This window comes from Heterocephalus glaber, unplaced genomic scaffold (genome assembly GCF_053883595.1).
Source record: "Heterocephalus glaber isolate CG9 unplaced genomic scaffold, H.glaber_assembly_v1.0 deba00001553, whole genome shotgun sequence".
NCBI classification, from domain to species: domain Eukaryota; kingdom Metazoa; phylum Chordata; class Mammalia; order Rodentia; family Bathyergidae; genus Heterocephalus; species Heterocephalus glaber.
Window position 1 is genome coordinate 30,273,753 of NW_028258344.1, and position 14,534 is coordinate 30,288,286.

The 14,534-nt window shown below is 33.1% G+C and overlaps 1 protein-coding gene across 1 annotated transcript in view; it reads left to right on the top strand.

The window, feature by feature from the left end:
- Window positions 1–644: 644 nt before the first annotated feature.
- Cnbd1 (cyclic nucleotide binding domain containing 1) overlaps window positions 645–14,534 on the top strand; it is a 482,897-nt gene continuing 469,007 nt past the window's right edge. The window contains 1 exon segment of the mRNA XM_021255941.2: window positions 645–1,262. Coding sequence (XP_021111600.2) covers window positions 1,162–1,262 — 101 coding nt within the window. The 5' untranslated portion in view covers window positions 645–1,161.

The window sequence follows — 14,534 nt, forward strand, 5'->3', positions numbered from 1 at the left end:
AAGGGCTCATGGTCCTACATATTCTTTGAGGACTTATATTTGCCTTTTAACTTTAAATTCTTTGAAGAATAAGTCTCATGCATCATGCTTTTTCTTCTATGAGACTGCCTTACTACTTACCAGGACATTATTCTTAAGAAATGTGTGGCCAAACTGAGTTTTCACATCTGTAGGAATTGTTCCCTTTTGGCTAGTGTTAAACAGTTATTTCTTTATCTTTAAAATTTAGTAACATTTAGTTTGTAATCTAGTAACACCTAGAACATCTAGGCTTTTAGACATCATATGTCATTATTTGCCTTTCCCTTTCTGGGTCATAACATATTTACTCATTCGTATTCAAGTTTTATATAAGGAAAGTATTCTTGTATTATATTTAGAGTAGCTTCTCCTTTGCCATTGATTTCTTTTCTCTTTCTCAGGAATCATTTTCACATATAAAAATCTCTTTTATTTGTCATATTCTCACTTTCTTTTCTTTTCCTACTTGAATGTGTGCCTCTGTATCTGTGATTATATTATCATATTTTTCATTATTATTGTCTCTGAAAGTGGATTTATTTTATGTAAGAATTTAATGTTTTCTCTTCATTGCTTCATTGCTAATGCTTTTCCGTTTGCAATTTTTTCTATTGTTATATTTATACTTAATGCCTTAGATTTTTTTTAAATCAAGGCTAGTGTGTAAGTTTATGAGTGTGTGTGTGTGTGTGTGTATGTGTGTGTGTTGGAAGAACCCAGGACTTTTGCATGTTTTCTGGCATAATGTTTCTTCTGGTGCATATTATTTGGTAGATTAATAATTGTCACCTTTTTTGTTAGAGTATGTTATTCTAGATTCCAGGATTATTAAATGACGGTCAGATTTTGAAGGCAAATTTTTTGATAGAAAAGAATAGTGGCTGAGAGTAAGTCAGTTCAGCAGATAGAATGAATTTTCTTGTCGGTTAGCTCTTAACACTTTATCATCAACTTTGTTCTGTACTCATCCCTAAACTATGTGCCCCTAATTGGTGTTGTCATCATTTATTTTCCAAATGATTTTGGGTAGTCATTTGGAGTCTATTTCTCTTCACTTATCGAGATCAGTTTCTTCTATGTTGAGTGCCACCTGAATTGTCCTCTATCCTATCAAAACAACAATTTTATTCGTATAAAAGCATGACTACATGTGGCCCCTCATTCAGCCCTGAATTCCATGTATATCATTGTTTCAGGAGTTCCCATTGCTTGGTAGATGTCCCAGGGACTTCCCATTCCAGGTAAGTTTTCACTGGTTGTGACTTTCAGAGTTGTACTACTTGCCTTCCTTTCAAGGAAGAGAAATACACATACCAATGCATTATTGTTTGTTGATACTACACTGGCTAATATTCTTCAGAGTATAGTAAGAAATATGGTTACTTTTAATTTTCACTAAGGATTGGCATTTTTACTCTTCTTTCAAACTTTTATGTTTTTAGTGGGATTATATTGCCCTTGTGAATAAGATTTTAGTGGCAAAAATTTGCATTGACATACATGACCTTCAGTCTCACGGAAAAGGGAAATTCAGTGGCTAAAGTAAGGCACTCTGCAAGGTGTGGAGTACTTTTCAGAGAAATTTAAATATTTTTGCAGACAACTTTATTTTCACTTTCCTGTCTTCATTGTTCTTCCTTTGATTTTCACTGCATACAACTGACCCTCACCAGAAAAATTAGAACCATGTGAACCTACTCAGGCAAGGAACAGGACAAATTTGGCCCATTTGGGCAACTGCCTCTATTGGAATGTCAACTTTAAAGCATAGGAGACATGGATGAGTCATTCTTTCTTTGTTTTAATGGTTTTTAAAATTGCTACTTCTGAAATGCTTTTTGCTTACTCAATGTTATTTGATGGAGAATTAAATTTAGAATTCTGGAAAACAAATCAAGGGAAATGATACCATTAACCATTAATATAGGTAGGCTTAATGATCTCTTACTACAGAAGTTTGGACTTAGCTACAAACATATTTCCTCTCCTAGAACTGGATCACCTTTCCAAGTGTACGGGAAGAATTAGTCATGCTCATAATCCGTTCAGTTTTTCTTGTCCAGTTTCTTGTTAATGTGAGCCCTGTTCTAGAATTCACTTTCTGCTTATTATAGTGTAAGGGCTGCTGTTCTTTATGCAAAAAGTTAAATTTCTAATATTTCTGTTGCTATTGCTGCTGAACTGTGTATTTGTGCTCTGTTAATTGTTTTGAGCAAGTTTCCATTTACCATTGGATTATTTGGGTATATACTGCAACCACTTTGAAGAGGTTTCAGCCCTCTTTTCCAGCTAGCTGTACCCTGACATTTCCACAGGTTTATCGTGACATTTTCTCTGTCTATGCTGTCCCTTTCTCTCACCTTTTAGACACTCAGATAAGTCTGTTATCTAATAAACAGCAATTATACATGTTCAGTATTTCTCATACTTTACTGATTTCATTGCCTCCCCTTTGTATTCTGCAATATCTATATTTAGCTATCTATATCTATATCTAACTATATCTTGATCCATACTTCTTTCTTAAGGGAAGGTTTATTGGGAAAATTATTTACACTTAACACTTAAAAATCTATTTGTAAAAATAAAGTTTGCCATCTATATTGAAGATTTACAGTAGGATATTATGGACTATATCTAGACAGTAAAATAGTTACTATAGTGAAGTATATTAATAGATTAATCACTCAAACAATTACTTTTCTGTTTAGTTACAAGAGCAGCTAAAATCTACTTATTTAAGAAAAAATTCCTAGAATAATACAATTTTACTAACTTTAGTTCTCATCAAGAAAACCATTTTAAGAAATCTTTATTACTCCTGTGACACTCCTGTACTTAATTTAACATACTACACAAATGAACAATGAATGAACATTAAAACATACAAACAAAAGATCATCAATGTACTACTAAGATAAGACACTGGAATTTTGTTTCTCCACTTCAGTAATATGCAGTGGGTCTTATATAAATTAAGACAATTGGCTTTTTAAATTGTACAGTGGAGTTCTAGTTTAGTATTAATTTATAAACAGCCTTTCATATCAGCTTCTAATATTCATTCAAACTGACTCTGATCAAAATCCTTGATATTAACCCCATTATAGAGTTAAGCCTCCATTACTTCTGGCAAAAGCTTGATTAAGGAATAATCATGAGAGAAAAAAGAAAACCTGGAAAGAAGTATAAACTTGGTATCTTTTGAAAGTCTTTAAACTTTATCCCTGTATTAAATCTGACCACTAGAAAAGCTCATCTTGTCTTCACATAGTTCCAATTTTATGTTGAATCCTTTGGCTTTTTTCTTTTTGATGAATGTATCTGCTTTGAAAGACAAGATGAACTATGTTGCCCAACACTTCATATAAAGACACTTGTGACAAATACTTCTCAGAACTGAAGAAATTTTCGGTGAATTAAAGGCGTTCTTCTGCTAGGCTGTGAGTGCTACATAGCCTATTCTGTTTGTGAGTTTACTCGGATGTTCCAAGCCAAGGATGAAGCTGTGGCTTCAATTGCCATTGCTTTTCTCAGGCAAGGTGATTTTATATAAAGAGAAAAGTGGCATTTTAATTTTCTATTCTTTTCTAGAAATTCTTAGTCTTCAAAAATTTTGTTTTGTGATTTTTTTTGGTAAACTTCTTTAACTGAAAGATATCTTTGAAGTTCTTCTTTTTGCAGTTAGAATTTGTCAAAGCTTGACTGTTTTTCCCCAGACCTCTGTGGTACCCTCTCCTTTCCCTGTCCACAACACTCACCAGAGCTATTACTGACCCTAGCTTTGAACTACATTAGGTAAATGGGCTAACTGAATATTTCATACAAGGCTCTTTCTAGTCTATGAGCTCAAAAGTCTACTATGATTACTATGATTTTATATAATATCATATCAGAAATATCAGCATACTTAATATTGGTTATATTTTTATATTTGTTATATACCTAAACCACAACTTGGCTCCCCTAGAATAAATTATTCCATATGATGCTAAAGCACAATTAAGTAATTTTTTTTAACATTTGACTGAATGATATGAGTAAGAAAATGCCTAAATCATGTAATCAGTATTTTAGTTTATTAATAGTTATGAAAAAGTAGATAGCAATTAGTCTTTTGCTTAAATTTCTCTTATGTTTCATATTTAGAAAATAGTATCTGTTATTGAATGATTAACTTTTTTTTGAATATGAAGTCAGATTTTATGATTCAGGAAGTTAAAATTGCCATGGATAAATTTGTACAAGGCAAGTTCCCATTCTCCAGTGTTATTTTTAATATTTTAATTTATTTTTATCAGTACATGTTTGCAGTACATAATATTTATATTAATCTTAGGAAATAGGTACATGTACCTAGTAGATCCTAATTCTTTTTATTCCCATTCCTTAACCCCTTTTCCTCCTTCCCTCTGTCCCTAGGCCCCCCTCTCCATTTTCCTTTCATTGGTTTTAGTTCATGTTTGCAACACATAATGATTACATTCATTGTGACTAGTTGGTACGTTTATGCAATATATTTCATTTCTTTCTATGTGTCTCTCCCCACTTCCTTACGCTGACCTCTATCTCTTTGTCCCCTTCCCAGTTGCAAAAGCTTTATCTTCCTGTTTCCTTTTATCTGTATTTTATTTTGCTCTTATACTTAGGATTTCTCCAATGAGAAAAACCATATGGTATTTAAGCTTATGTGTCTGATTTGTTTCACTTTACATTAAGTTTTTAAGTTGCAGCCATTTTCCTACAAATGACTCAAATTTACCCTTGTTTATAGCCAAGTAGTATTCCATTCCTTATAGATACCACATTTTCTTTATCCATTCTTCTGTTGATGAACATATAGGCTGCTTCCAAGATTTACCAATTCTCCAAAATTAGAATGTGATCATTGAACACCATTGAAAAAGTTTTAGAAATTCATTAAGCCACTGATTTTCTTAATAATTTTCCCTAAGGAAAGAACTAATATACATAAGTATTTGTTACTGCTTTCTGTTTTACAACATTTCTAACAGCATTTATATTTCTGGACTAACCAGAAGGCATGTGAGGTGAGTGTTCATCATTGTAAAGATGCTTATCATAACCAATATCCTGTCTGCCGGGATATCTGCTCATTCTGGCCCTGGAATATAATCACAGTTAATTTGATCCTTGGGTATGAATGCTATTTTTCTATTCTTAAGGGATCTTTTTGTGAAATACTTGCATTTGAATTTCAGAAAGAATTGCAAACTTATTTGAGTGAATAGATAGGGGTTAGAGGGGAGGGAGGGAGGCAGAGAGAGACGAGAGAGTCAAATATCAAGAAAACTGTCTTTTGATTCTTCTTTGTATTTTCATGTGAGGTATGGTTCACATTCTAAAGTTATTGGAAAAGAATTCTGAAAGTCTTACTTTTAGAAAAATGACATTGTATGACACATAAAACTTCAACATTTACAGTTAGAAGCTGCCAGACCAGATTTGATATCAATGAAAAAAATTAAATCCTTTCCTCATTTTAATCACCCTATTCAGTTCTGTTTGTGTACCAAATAAAGCCTGTTAAAAATCTCACTTCCACAGTCACTGAATTCTTTTGGTATGATGAATGCTTGCAATTAAACTCTATTTACACACTTGGTTAATAAGATTAAAAAAAAGTTACTCACATTTTTAATTGATTTTTTTGCAGGTTTGAAAATGTCTAGGCAAATTAATTATGGTCAATTGGATGCATTATGCCACATTAAAAGCATACATCACAGATGAGTTATTTGTGCATTTCTTTTTCTGTCATTGAAATGAATATGAATATGCTTGTTTCATGGATAAAGTATGGTAATAAACCACTGCTGACTCTCATAGGTACCTGATTTACCACACAGATAAAAACACTTGAAAACCTGGAGATTATTTCTCCAGATTGAAGGGGCAGAATATATATATCATATTTTAAGGAAACAATTTAGTGTGGGTAAAACATAATTCATACCTAGCTGGGCCTTTTTTACTACTTAAAAAGCAGTCATAGGGAGAAGAAAGCTTAAATAGCTGAAAACACAAATACTGAGTGAAATAAGTATCTGAGCAGTACACAGGGGATTCTAGTTGAAATATACTGGACTCAGGGAACTGGGAAATACCAATGCTCAGAGCTTAGGATTCTTAAGATTTGTGATACTTGGGGGTACAAGTTTTAAAAATGTATTTTGTTGGCAAGTCCTTTCCTTTAGTTGGATTTTTAGAATTATAAAACTGGATATTTTCTTTTATATCCATCTCTGTTAATCCACTCTCCCGCCTTCATTCAGCAATAGGACATAAGTGTCCTTTTTATGGTTTACAGACCCTCTGCCTCCTTTAAAACTTCTCTAAATCACACTCTTTACCACTTCAAGTTATTTCATTGTTTTCATCCATCTTCCCATTTCTTCTTTTGTAAAAGAACATGGATATGATATGTTGATATTCCTTGGATTTCTATTAAATGGGATTTTTTTTTCAACCTTTACACTGCTCTTTTCTCATTCCCAATGTCCTGCAGCATAGAGAAAAGTGCAGTTTCCTGGTTAGAATCTTGTCTCGGCAATTTACCCACTGTGTATCCCTGGACTTGTAACTTATATTTCTCCTATTTCCATACATACCTCTTTCCAAGGAATATTTGGACAATAAAATGAGATTATATGTGTAAAAACAGTGCCTGGCACATGGTAAGAATTTTAGATGTATACTTTTATCATTATTCACAAAAGCTCATCCAAGTTTTTAACTATACTTAACACTTTTAATATTCAAGTTTTGAACCTATCTTAGATGTTAGTCCCTTCTCTTAAAGCCTAAGAATCTAGTTTGGAGTTTTGAAATAGAATGTCACTTTTTGCTTTCTTAACTGTTTCTTTTTCCCACTTGTTACTAGATTGTTTTTCTTTCTACAGAAGATCATAGTAAGAGAGATGTAATCATTTAACTTTGGGTCTGCTAAAGTATCCATTTCAAGTAAAATGTATCAACCTTCATCTTCTTCTTCAAAAAGCATTAGATTCTAAGTTTTTTCTTCTATCAGAATAATGATAGTAGATTGACACATCATCTTAAGATTTTTGATCAAGGGTAAAAGAAAAAATGTAATATCAAAGGGAGGATGATGTCACTTTGGATTTGTAAATTATTGGAGGCAAGACTTTTCATCCATAGCTAATTAAAGGAGGATAGGAGATTTATTTTATATATATTATTGGTTCCTATCTTGTAACAGCATAGAATTCAATTTTTTTTTTTTTGGTACTGGCTATTGAACTCAGGTCTTTGTGCTTGTGAGTCAGGCGGAGGAACCGCTGAGCTAAATCCCCAGCAGAATTCAATGTTTTAAATAGAATTTCACTTTAATGTTTAATAAAAATAGATATCTTCTTTATGCTTCTAAATTATTCATGGGTTTTCTGTGTTGATTATAGATAAAATTAGTACAAGATACAGATTTATAGTGTGATTTTTTTAGTACTGCCTAGAGAACCAATCATAAAATATTTTCAATAGACAAATCATAATAATGTACATGATAGAGTAAAATATCAAATTTTGATATAAATGAGGATGTTTTCTTGCTATTGAGTTGTTTAAGATATATGTTTGATATGTATTTGACATAAAATCCATTATCCAAAAATTCAAAATCTGAAATGCTCCAAAATCTAATTCTTTCTGAGTACCAACATGACACTACAAGTAGAAAATTCTATACCTCATCTTATGTGATGGGTTGCAGTTAAAATGCAAGGGCACCAAAATTATGGTATAAAATTACCTTCATGCCATGTGTATAAGGTGTGTATGAGAGAAAAATAAATTTTGTATTTGAACTTTTGCCCCTCTGAAGCTATCTTCTTATGTATATGGTAGCATTTTGATATTGGAAATAATCCAAAATCTGGAGCACTTCTGGTTCCAAGCCTTTCATATAAGGATCCTCTGTATATACAGTGTAGAGTGGTTAAATCAAACTAGTTAATATACCCACAGACTGACTTATTTGCTTCCTGTGGTAAGATCTTTGAAATTTACTCTTGGCTATTTTGAAATAGGCAATATATTATTTTTAAGTATTGTCACCATGGTGGACAATAGCTCTCAAAAATGTATTCTTTCTGTCTAACTAAAACTTTATACCTTTTGATCAACATCTCTTCATTCTCTTCATTATTTCAATGGATTCTTTTCATTTTCCTATTGATCAGTGATAGCGAGCATTTTTATGACCCTGTGTGCCATTTGTATTTTGAAAAATGTCTGTTAAGATCCTTTGCTCATTTTCAAATGAGGTTATTTGTTTTGCTCGCTATTGAGTTGAGTTCCCTGTATATTTGGACATTAACTCTTTATCAGATGTATGGTTTGAGAATATTTTCTCCCATTGTTGAAGATTCTTCTGTACTCTTCTGATTGATGCATCTCATTGTTTTTGTTTGGTTTTTGCTTTTGTTACATGTTCTTTCAGGCCATATAAATAAAATTAATGAACAGACCAATGTCACAGAACTTTCTTATTTTTCTTCTAGTAGTTTTAAAAAATATATATTTCAAGCCTCATATTTATATGATCCAGTTTCATTCTTCTGTATGTAGATATAAAGTTATTTCAATACCATTTTGTTGAAGAACTTCTCCTTTGCCCATTGTGCCATCATTGTCACAAAATCAACAGGCTCCACGTGTGTGGGATTTTTCTGGTCTTTCTGTCCTGTTTCATAGGTTCCATTATGACTGATATTCTGCCATTAGTGTGCTGTTTTGATTAAAATATCTGTATGATATATTTTGACCTATCTCAGCTTTGTTTTTCACTGATGATTGCTTTTGCAAATTGAAGTCTTTTGTGGCTGGATATGAATTTTAGGAGTTTTTTCTATTTCTGTGAAAAATAGTATTGGACTTTTTATAGGGATTTCTTTGAATCTAGAGGTTGCTTTGAGTAGTATGGACATATTTAAACAATATTAATTCTTCTAATCTTTGAACAAAGGATGCCATTCCATTTATTTGTGCTTTCAACTCCTTTCACCAGTACAATGTTTCTTAATTTTAAGTATTTAAATCTTTTAATTCCTTTGTTATATAATACTTTATTTTTACCGTTAATTGTGTTTATAAATGTGATGGTCTTCATTTATTTTTCAGATGGTTTATTATTAGTGTATGTAACACTACTCGTTTTTGTATGTTGATTTGTATCCACAACTTTATTGAAGTCATTTATATTCTTTTTGCTAATGTATTGGTCTGATCTTAGTGTCAGAGTAATGTTGGCATAATAAAATAAGTTTGAAAGTATTCTCTTCATTTTTTTTGTAAGAGTTCAAGAAGTGTTGGTATTAGTTCATTAAACATTTGGTACCGTTCACCTGTGAAGTTAGCTACTAACTTTGGGCTGAGTTCAGTTTTCTTTTTCTAACTCCTTGAGGTACAAAGTTAGATGGTTTATTTGAGATATTGTGTAGATGTAAGTGTTTATTATAATAAACTTATCTCTTAGAACTGCTTTTGCTGAGTGTAATTAGATTTGGTATGTCAAGTTTTCATTTTCATTTGTCTCAACATATTTTTTAAATATCTCATTTTATTTCTCTTTGACCCATTGTTCAGGAGCATGGTGTTTCACACTGACATATTGAAAATTTTCTACAATTTCTTCTGTTATTGATTTTTATTTTTATAATGTGTGATTAGGAAAGAATGTTGATGTGTTTTCAATCCCCTTAAATTTACTAGGACTTATTTTGTGGCCTAAAATATGATCTACTCTAGAGAATATTTCATTAGCACTTGAGAGGAATGTGAATTCTGTTGCTTTTGGATGGAATTTTCTTTATATTTGTTAAGCTCATTGAACTGAAACATTCAGTAGAAACCTTCAATATGTGCTTTTTCATTAGGCAAATCATGTTCAGTGTTTCCTTATTGGACCTTCCTTCATGTGATATTTTTTAGCTTGCTTCTTTATGTTTTTGTCTTTGATTTTTGATAGTTTGATTATGATATGTCTTGATTAACTTTTCTTTTAGTTGAACTTGATTGGAGACCTCTGTGCTTCTTGTTACCTAGGTGTTTTCCAAATCTTTCCTCAGATTTGGAAATTTTCCAGTCATTCTTTTTTTTTTTGGTACCAGGGATCAAACTCGGGACCTTGCGCTTGTGAGGCAGGCACCAGAACCACTGAGCTAAATCCCTGGCCCTCCAGTCATTTTCTTCAAAACTGGCTTTTTGGTCCATTTTCTTCTCTTCTTTTAAAAATCATATTATAAAATCCTATTACAAAAATATTAGTTTTCTCGAAGGCATTCTTGTTTTTGTAATGCTGAGGCTCAAAGTCAAGACTTACACATGCTAGTGTTTGTCAGTTAATTTTGGGATGAATATATTAAGAGATCAACATTTAATAGTAATCAATATTATCAATATATAGGTACTTATTTGCAAATAATGTTGTAGTATGTTAAATATATATGTTCTTGTCCTGCTTAAACAGGTTTTAAAACAAAAAGCATAAGTTGGCTGTCAAATATACAGCATTTTCACACAGATATAATATTACAGAATCAGAGAATTGTAAAATAGGAAATCAACTCAGAAGTTATCTAGTAGAAACTTCCTGGTTTGCAGATGATTAATTGTTAATCATTGGTCTTTAGAACAAATGAGCTGATGAACAAGTTATATTGAATTCAATCTTCCCAGATTTTCCTAAGAAGTATCTGAAATGTTATACTTTTATAATAAAAAGATAAAAGTAATATTAAAATTATAGCAATGAATTAAAATACATGAAATACATTGAATAATTATTTCTTTCTCATAAGGCAAAGTATATTAAATTTGGAGAGCAATAAGAATTTGAAAGAGGCAATTATGGTGATTTTAATGAGACTCTTGGACACTTTAATCCTTTAAAATGTATTGATAGTATTTGGTTCCTCATTATGACTTTTTATTTCAAATATATTTTCTTTCATTTTTTAAATAAGAGTGTTTTAATAGTCCTATTGACTTGCCAAACATCATTAAATGTACAGCTTTGGTTTATAAATACAGAAATGAAGAAATGAAGGATTTTTATCTTTTAATATGTAAAGTTTAGAAGAGAAAAAAGATACAAAAAAGCTTTAAAAAGATGGTTTATGTATACATAAAAGAAACTGACTGAAGTGCGATCCAGTGAACACTGCTATTTCTGGAATGAAGCCAGTTAGAAATCTTATAGTTTTCCTTGATGATCGCTGGCAAGCGCTGTCAGTCCAGCACAGCCTGGCCTTTTGGGGCGGCAAGAAATGTGGGCAGACACATGGAATCCTACATTTATCTAGTAGGTTGTTAACAAGCTTTAAGCTTGTAACTCAAGGCATATCTATTAATATTATTCTAGCTCAAGTGCAGGAACACTCTATGCAGTTGTCTATGGCAAAGTTCTCTACTGGAAGCAGTACCTTCTGCAGGGGGCATTTGGAAATCTGGACAAATTTAGAATTGCACAATGACTAGGAGGTACCAGGGAGGTCAAGGTTTTAGTAATGTACAGTAAAATCCTGCAATTGCCCTATTCAAAATGTCAGTAGCCACCTTCTCCAAACCCCCTCCTCTCCCTCCTAAAGAATATTGGTCTAGTCAGCATATTCTCTTATATAAACTCTAAATTCAGAGGAGTTGATATAAATAATCTTAGATTTGATTAACTTTGAAGTTTATTTAGATCTTGATTTAAGAAAAAATCTCATTCTTTCTGAAAAACCTACTTTCCTTCCTTATTAGATGTCAAAGTTATGACAATTAGATTGTAAACTGTAGGAATCCACCATATGAATTTGGTGCACCACAGAAATTTTATTATCTATTTTGTTGCATGGCACACAGTTGGCATTCAGAAATACTTGGTGTGGGCTGGGGATTTATCTCAGTGGTTCCACCACCTGCCTCGCAAGCTAAGGACCCAAGTTCAATCCCCGGTACCAAAAAACAAAACAAAACAAAAGAAATACTTGGTGAATGGTTGCCATTCACCCAGTAAAAAAGAAAAGTGTAAAAAATCTTGCAGGCCTGTTTTATTCTTTCCTACTTATTTTTCTCTATATTAAAATTAGATTCTACTGTTTCCTTTTATCTTAGTATGTATCATTCATTTTCAAATCTACTACTTGTCTTTAGCTCCTATTAACTGAATCTAAGACTACAACTTACAGCTAGAAGTCCATTCTTAAATTTATTTTCATTTTAATTTCACATTGTATATTATAGCAAGTTAAAACAATTTTATTCACAGATTTTTTTTATTCATTAAGTTTATTGGTACATTTTAGGTATACAATATGATGACATTTATCATTGAGAATTTGTATCTTTACATGATATATCTTGGTTCTTATTTTTTTCCCCATTCCCCTGCCCTCCCTTCAACCCCTCCACCCCTCCCTATTTACAAAGACTTTGTTTCCATTTTTTCCTTTTCTCATATTTTTTCCTTTCCCATCTTTCCTTTCCCCTCCCCCTCCCCTTCCCCTTCCCCTTCCCTTTTGTACGTTTCTTCCTATCTCACATTATCTATTTTACATTTTGATCCTCATTTACACTTTCAGTTTCTCACACCAGAGGAACTACTTTGTATTTACACATCTGTGTACTATTTATTTCACTTAAGAGTATGGTCTCAAGGTACATCCATTTAGCTATAAATGTCTCCAGTTTCTCATTCTTTATGGCTGAGTAGTACTCCATTTTATACAAAAACCACATCTTCTTTATCCAGTTACCAGTTGATGGGCACTTTTGCTGTTTCTGAGATTTAGCTGTTACAAACTGTGCTGCTATAAACATGGGTGCAGTTATAGCACTGTAGTATCATGTTTTTAATTCTTTTGGGAAGATACCCAGCAGAGGAATAGCTGATCCCCAAAGCAGAGAAAGACCCAATTGAAAAAGAAAAACAATAGGCCAATCTCCCTAATGAACATAGACACGAAAATTCTCAATAAGATATTGGCGATCATACACCCTGACCAAATGGGATTCATCCTAGGGATGCAGGGATGGTTCAACATACACAAATCAATAAATGTAATACACTATATTAACACAGCTGAGGACAAAAACCATAGATTTTAGTATATTTTATTTCATGAATAGTTCTAGATTTACAGAAAAATTTGCAGAAAGTGCAGTTTCCATAACTGTCCCCAGTTTCTTGCATAATCAACATTTTTTCAAAGTGTGACAGTTTGTCATTATTGATTAGCTAATACTTACACATTACTATTAACTAGAGTCCCTAGTTTACATTAAGGTTCACCGCTTACCTTGTGACTCACAGAGGTTTGACAAATATATAAGTAACCATGATAACATGAGCTAGAACAGTTTCACTGCATTAAAAAAAGTCCCCTGTGCTCCACTTATTCTTGCCTCCCTTCCTCTCTCCACTCCAAATACCTGGTTATCACTGATATTTTTACTGTAGCCACAGTTTTATTTTTCCAGAATGTCATATAATTAGGATTATATATGATGCATTCTTTGCAGATTGGTTTCTTCACTTAGCGTATACATCAGGTTTCTGTTATTATAATGAAATATCCAAGATAATTCACCTCTAAAGAAAAAAGATTTACTCTGGCTTGCAGTTTTGGAGATTCCAGTTCAATATGCGGTGGACCTATTATGGCTTTGGGTCTCTGGTAGGAGCGCTGCATGGTAATAGCAGAGAGCACTGACAGAGCAAACTGCTCACATTATTGGCCAACAAGAGAGAGGAAGAGGTTACAGTCGCACAGTCTCCTTCCAGGTCCTGCCCCAGGAACTTGACTTTCTGTTAGGCTTCACCTCCTAAAGGTTCCCCCACCTTGGGGTGGTGCTCATCTAAAGCATAGCTGTTAACAGCATGTACTTATGATTTTTCCTTTTTATGTCTTGATACTCATTTCTTCTATTACTGAAAATTATTATACAGATATACTGCAGTGTTTTTAACACACTCACTCATTGAAAGATGAGTTGCTTCCTAGTAATTATAAATAAGGTTGATATGAACATTCATGTGCAGGTGTTTGTGTGAACACATTTTTTCACGTAATTTGGGTCAATAACAAGGGGCACAGTTGCTGGACTTTATGGTATGCTTAACTTTAAAAGAAACTGAAAATTATGTTCCAAAACAGCTGTACCACTTTGCATTATCCCAGAAATGAATCCTCCATAGGCTCCTAGGGCAGAGAAGCTCAGCCAGTTGGTCCCAGCACCTGGAAGGAAGCTCCCCACCTCCATCCCAGGCTCCTAGGGCAGAGAAGCTCAGCTGGTCCCAGCACCCAGAAGAAAGCTCCCCACCTCCATCCCAGGCTTCTAGGGCACAGAAGCTCAGCCAGTCCCAACACCCAGAAGGAAGCTCCCCCGCTGCCATCCCAGGCTCCTAGGGCAGAGAAGGTGAGCTGGTCCCAGAACCCAGAAGGAAGCACCCCCACTGCCATCCCAAGCTCCTAGGGCAGAGAAGG